At 39.4% G+C, this 6,867-nt stretch overlaps 1 protein-coding gene and 1 long non-coding RNA gene across 2 annotated transcripts in view; one reads left to right on the top strand and one right to left on the bottom strand.

Moving 5' to 3' along the window:
• Positions 1 to 126: 126 nt before the first annotated feature.
• On the top strand, positions 127 to 3,251 carry cd164l2 (CD164 sialomucin-like 2). Its single transcript, XM_008421823.2, has 6 exons — positions 127 to 758; positions 1,052 to 1,138; positions 1,394 to 1,486; positions 1,561 to 1,593; positions 1,733 to 1,892; positions 2,833 to 3,251. The coding sequence occupies exons 1-6, from the start codon at positions 680 to 682 to the stop codon at positions 2,846 to 2,848; spliced, it is 468 nt and encodes a 155-aa protein (XP_008420045.1). The 5' UTR covers positions 127 to 679; the 3' UTR covers positions 2,849 to 3,251.
• Positions 2,162 to 6,867, bottom strand: part of LOC103472304 (uncharacterized) — a 19,097-nt gene continuing 14,391 nt past the window's right edge. The window contains exon 2 of the long non-coding RNA XR_534834.1: positions 2,162 to 2,398. This is a non-coding gene — a long non-coding RNA (uncharacterized LOC103472304). The remainder of the gene's footprint in view (positions 2,399 to 6,867) is intronic.

Here is a 6,867-nt window from a genome sequence, read left to right as displayed (position 1 = left end):
CTATCTATCTATCTATCTATCTATCTATCTATCTATCTATCTATCTATCTATCTATCTATCTATCTATCTATCTATCTATCTATCTATCTATCTAAGGTTTTGTTTTATTTTAGATGTACAGAATATTTTGTATTTTTTCTTTGTTAAAATGTATTCTCACTTTTCAGTAATAGGGTTGATATCACCGTATCTCACCACATTAACCTTTATGCAAAATAATTGGTGTTTAGACGCTCAAAGAAGATTTCAGGAAACTGCAGTCTCGAAACGGGTCGTGAAAGGAAAACTGGAAACCAACCAATGTATCGACCTAATCGATCCTGATTCGGTTGGATGAAGTCAGTCAAGCTCCATGCTTTTTGTGAAGACACGAGGAAATGTGCACATGTGCCTGCTCATGAGAGGAACTGCTGAGGTAAACAGGTGTCAGTCTGTTCAAACCGGTGTTTGTTTCAGGAGGGTTGAGATGGGCCACCTGGTTGCCAGGGGAACCAAGTTTGGTCTTGCTCATGTTACCAGGTTCTCCTGGTCTCTTTCTCGGTGCGTCCTCGCTGGGGACCATATCTCTTTTGGAGACTTTGGATTCTCTTTTAAGGACTGGCTGAAGATAGTTCACTTTTTTGCTGAGAACTTGCTGAAGTTTGAGGGTGTGAACTCCAGACATTGGCCTTCATCACAATGGAACATTTAGTACCAAGGCTGCTTTTTCTGTCTGTGCTGCTTCTAGCAGCGGTTCCCTTTGCTCACTCACAGTCAGGTAGGAATCGTTCGATAGTTTGTGTTTATTTTTTTTACTGTAAGAACAACTTTTGTCCTGCACATTTTACACCAACCTTGTTGGTTAAGTCTTTCTGAACCACCTTTATTTAAATATATGCATCCTTTATGTTTTTACTGACTGTCCTACATTTTTGTAAATGTTTCTCACAAACTCAGTGAGATAAATTTGTAGCCCCCCTCTTTTTTGTATTTCATACCTTAATTATTGAAAATGTTAAAATTCCTGAATCGTATGATGATTATGACTGATGGTACAGTTTTATTCTCCAGATTGTTCCCAGGCTGAGTCATGTGATATGTGTGTTGGAGACTCCACGCTTAACCTGACAGGCTGCGTCTGGAGGCTTTGTCCAACTGGTAAGCACACACACACACACACACACACACACACACACACACACACACACACACACACACACACACACACACACACACGGACACGCACGCACACACGCATTCATATACACACACACATCTAACCTCTGATAGTAATTCAATCATCACAGCTGCTGTAACACAAGCTCTGGCCGTTTGAACCAGAAGGCTGAATTATTTAGCATCCCACGAACGCACGGTGACACACGGTGAAAAGCTGCTGCTGTTTTCTCTCAGGTAACGACACAGGCATGTGTGTCACTGATCAGGGGGATTCTGCTGACAATGGCATAAACTGCAGTTGGACCAGAGTTTCTGAACTGTGCACAGGTACTTAATAAAAACAGATCCATTAAGTATATCTAAGATGCTCCTCTAACTCTATCACATATTTCGTCACCCAGTTGTGGAGAGTGCTGCTGCCGGTGGAGACTCAGGTAAATTGAGTCAGCTGTGTCTCAGCTGCCACTTCCTGCCCCTCTCCTTTCTTTCTTACGTCAAACACAATTCTTCTTTACACCCGGTCGTGTTGATGCGATGGCAACGGAAACACTGTGAACTTTGTTCCCCCTACAGATAGTGACAGCAGCTCCGACTCAGCCTCTGAGTTCTCCCAGGCCAAGTTTGACATGTCCAGCTTCATAGGCGGGATCGTACTGGTTCTGTGCCTGCAGGGTGGTGGCTTTCTCGCCATGCGCTTCCTCAAATCCAAAGAGCAGAGCAACTATGACCCCATGTGAGTTTGAGCATGTAGGTGTAAGAGATCCGGCACGGCTTCATGTCTGAGTCACCGGGTGAAGTGAGGCACCAGCAGCCCCTGGTGGCAAGAATAATTTACAAAATGCACTGTGCCTTTGTAAAATCATGCATGTCCCTCGACTTTAACATTTTACAATGTAATGTGCCCTTTTCTTAGGATGTCATGTGTTAGACCAACATTGAAGCATGTTTGGGAAGTGGAAGGAAAAGGCAGAAAAAATCAGTCAATAAATTGCATCATAGAGACCAAGGGACACAGTAGATATATTAGGGATAAAGGTGTGAAGACATTTTTGGCAGGATTAGAATACCAGACATTTTGAACATCTCAAACTCTGCCTGCGCTATCCATAATCAGATAAAGGCAAGAATAAACATGGCGAACATGATTTTGGCACGAATCCACCAGGCACAGTCAGCATCCGAAGCTCATGATCTGTCCACAGGAACATTTTATTTCCACACCTTACAACAGTGGCTCTCCTGGAAAAGTGAAAAGAAATTGTTAAAAGAAAGCCATCATAAGTCATGTGTAAAATTTGCCATAATTAGTGAAGAGGAGACGGTAGATGTGCAGAGGAAAGGTGCTATGGTCACAGGAAAATTGGACAACATGCAAAAGGTTCTTAGATCAAAGCATATTTGGACATATTCATGTATCTCATTTCTTCCATTTCACAGTTTGATGTGAAATGGAAGAAACACACTAACTTGGGTCAATCCATGACATAAAATTCCACTAATTATACCTTGAAATTTGTGGTTGTAACCAGGCAGAATGTGGAAAAGCTTGAGGCTTACGGACACTTTTGCAAGGCACTAGAAATCACTCGTCAGCCTCGCAGACCTTCATTGTGTAACTAGTCTGGGGACAAACTCTTATCAGTCTGCTTACAAATTGTTCTGTCTTTGCACAGAGAGCAGCCACAGTGAGGACAAGATGTTTGAAGGGCAGACAGGATGGAGGACAGCAGCAGCAGCGGCGGCAGCAGCAGAGCGTGACTCATCGAGTAATGACGACAAGATATTTTTGTGTTGTTTTTTTTTTGAGCCCCTGTCATTTTTGGTTTGATGCCCTTCATAAACCCCTGTGGGATGGCCGTGTTTAGATTTCGACTATATTTATGCTTGTATTTACAGTCCATCAGTGGCTTTGAGACGTATGCTGTGAATTATGCAGCACGGCTATGGAGAAGGGGTTACATAACTTTGTGCAGACAGTAGGTCAGAAAAAAAAAAAAGCTTCACAAATACTCTTGTTCATAAAAGAGACAGTTTCATGTGCGACTAAGAAGCATTGCAATAAATATTTTCTTGCTTTACAGTGGAGCTTAAATGTTTGTGAACTGGTTTTTATTTATTTGTTTGTTTGTTTAATTTATAATTTATCATCTTGGCACATTACGCGCTAGCACAACTGATTTCAGAAGACAGGACATTCCCAGGCCTTTGCAAACTCCTTTGAATCGAGTTTCCTGCCCCAAAGAAACGAATTGGAAATAAAGTTAGGCTTTCAACAGTGATTTAAGGTTTGTCATTCTTGTTAAAACTTAACAATCATCAAATCGATCATTTTATTTAGAATTGTGTTACGTTGCTAATTTTTCTATTCTTCTTGTTTTCGTAACGGTGACTCAGTCTTCCTGTTTCCAATGCAGAACAATAAAACACCAAACCCTGATACTACCACCGCCATGCTGAGATGCTGTTCTTTTTTATTTTATTTTTTTTAACAAACATCACTCTCCATCTGATCTTTTTCACCTCACATCCCTCTTACATTACCATTTAAACTCGCTTACTTCTATTTAATTCCCGTCAAGAAACCATCTTTGTACTTACTGTCTATTTTTCAATGTATTTTTTTAAGAGTTGTGGGGGGCAGGGGGGGGGGAGTAAGACTTTATACTTCCCATTGACCGTTCTTATCACTTGGTGATGTTTTCACATGCCAATGCTGGTTCTGGGGACAAATACATGACTCGTCTTTCTGTGTTTTCCTTCTTTTTGCTTCAATCGACTCAGAATAATCACCTCTCAAGTCTCTTGTAAGGATGCAGACACAGACAGCAGGTACATTTTAGAGATCTGTAACTTCATGACGATATGATAAAGGGATGTCATCAGTGGTTTGCCAGCCATAAATAACAATCACGGTGTCCCTGTGTAAGTCAGGGTGAGTATGTAGCGTGGTGGAGGCCTGCAGGGGAGGAGCAGTGAGGCCGGTGTGCCAAGGCTTTACAGGCTTGAATAAACCCACACAAAAAGGTTTTCCCAACTGAGCAGACGATGGCTCCTTTCCAAGACTGTTGACAAAGAACAGGACTGAACACAAGCCTTTCTCACTCCGAATCTGCCCTACACACAAACACTTTTCTACTGCGTGAAAGGGAAGTCCAACAAACATCAATAGTTAATGTATAACCGATCAGTCTTTCCTCCTTTCGTAAAAACATGAGGAATCACTCGTTCGAGCAGGTGTGTACGTGTGTGCTAACTCACTATTTGCTTAATAGGTGTGGAAAACTGCAGGGAGACGAGTTAAATCCCACCTCCACCCTACCATTTGGCAAAACATCCGTGTGTGTGTGTGTGTGTGTGTGTGTGTGTGNTGTGTGTGTGTGTGTGTGTGTGTGTGTGTGTGTGTGTGTGTGTGTGTGTGTGTGTGTGTGTGTGTGTGTGTGTCATGCCACCCTGCCAAATATCCGGTTTCAGAATAACTTATTTAAAAGGAGTTCCTTAACATTTCAGCCAAAAGTTTTAAACAAACATTATTATTATTCTTCTTTTTTTTTTCACAAGTCAAGTGGCAAAGAGGTCAAAATTTCTGTGGCAAATAAACAAAACAAACAAAACAAAACAAAACAACTGAAACCAAATCTCCATCACTTCCTGTTCACATACAAACTAGCATTAGCAATGTATCACAGCTGGCTACAACAGGAAAGTAGCAGTGATGGGGTTGTTTACGATCCATTTTCTAGTTTTTGACATCCAGGGAACGTTTAAGCAGATAACTATTGTAATAGCATAAATAAGTAATTTTAATACTAGTGTTAGAAAAAAAAACTGCCTCAAAAAATCAGTGAGAAACCAGTTATAGTAAATGTATCTCTATTCATGAGTTGAAACATTACACCATCCAAAGGTTTGTAAGGCTGTGAAAGCTGAAGCTGCTGTGTTGCACTGTTGAACAGGAAGAACATTATACAAAACTTTATTAAGCAAAAGATAATATCTGTAGTTGCATGCAGCTGCATCTTCCTGTTCTCTATTTGTGACCTGCGCTGTTGTTGATTAGACCGTAAACGTATTACAAGCATATCGAAACAGGATCACAAGCGCAACATAATAACAACCATGTCCAAAATACACTTACTGGTAAAAACAGTGTACACAAAGTCAAGTACAACTGAAAAATAGTCAAACTTGGAGTACCCCTGAAATTTATCCAACTACTTTGAATAACCACTTCACGCATGTTCATGATGAAACCCATCAAATTCCTTTAATTGGTGGCAAGTACTTTGATTATGCATAGAGATCACCTGCCTACTCCAAAGGGCACTTCAGGCATGTATTGCGCTAGACTCCTGTGGTATTTAGCACCTAGATGTTGGCAAATCCTGAATCATATTTGCTTGGGGATAGGAAACATTATCCCTTATGAAAGAGGCCATAATCCGTCAGGGAATGTTGTTTCCATGAAATCGAGCACATGGTCTGAAACAATGCTTTGGTGGGTCATATGTGTCACACCCAGATGGAGTGAGTGTGCCCATTTCTCCAGCTTCTGGCACATTAAAACATTTACTGGGAGTTTAGGCACCATTATGCAGAGTCTTATTCTCTTCATCTGTTGATGGTCTACGTAATAATGTTCTTTCACATAGGCTGGCTAATCCAAAAATGTTTTATTGTGACTACATGTGAATAATTAAAAATATACTGGGATGAAAGATCTTACATTAACAGTATTCTCCGCTATCACAGGTACTTTTGTAATGAGTTAACCGTCTCATTTCCTTCATTTTTAATTACTAATTTTGGGTTTTGAGAAGCTTGATGTGCTATACAGCGTCTATAAGTACCCTTAATGCAACATAAGTACCAACTGCCAACCCATTGAAAAGTATTGCTATGACTGGGTGACTGATGCAGTTTCTGAGGTCACACTTTTTTATGTGGTATATAATGTGCAGTGTATTTGAAACATTATGATGTTCATACCATAGAATATATAAAACATATTTCCTGCACATGTGTAACACAGCTACAGAATTTGTTAAATTGCTGCTGAAATATCGCAGCAAGTCCAATAATAATAATAATAATAATAATAATAATAATAATAATAATAATAATAATAATAATAATAATAATAATAATATTGTTTGATTTAATTCAATAATATACAAAAACTCTGTTCTGATGAAGATTTGTTTATTTCAGGATGAAAAAAAGTGAAACTGGCGGCATGGCCTAATTTCTGATTCACTCTGCTAATACTTTTGCGTTACCTGGAGACTTCACAGAGCATTGAAATTTTATTTCCAGATGCTCAGATGATCCTTTAAAACGAATAAAAAAATAAAAGATAAAACATTCACTGGGTCACTGATAGCGCATCAAGATATATATCTTGATATATTTGAACACTGTGAATTCCTCAAACTTTACTCTGATCGGCATTTACTATTTAAAACTAAAGTGGATCAGCAGAAACATAAGTATTTTAAAAATGTGATAGATAAAGGTAAACAATTAAAGGTTGTTGTAGTCCTTTAATTTTATATCAAATCATTACATACTTAGCGTGCATGTGTGTAATATTACTTTAAATTAGGACGACTCTTGCCTTTATTTTCAGTTCATTTTAACCCCTTCTAAACTGCATTTGATTCATAGAAATTTCATTTAGACCCTCCACTTTGGCACACACACACACACAC

Source organism: Poecilia reticulata, linkage group LG11 (genome assembly GCF_000633615.1).
Source record: "Poecilia reticulata strain Guanapo linkage group LG11, Guppy_female_1.0+MT, whole genome shotgun sequence".
NCBI lineage: Eukaryota > Metazoa > Chordata > Actinopteri > Cyprinodontiformes > Poeciliidae > Poecilia > Poecilia reticulata.
This window is presented reverse-complemented; position numbering and strand designations above follow the sequence as displayed.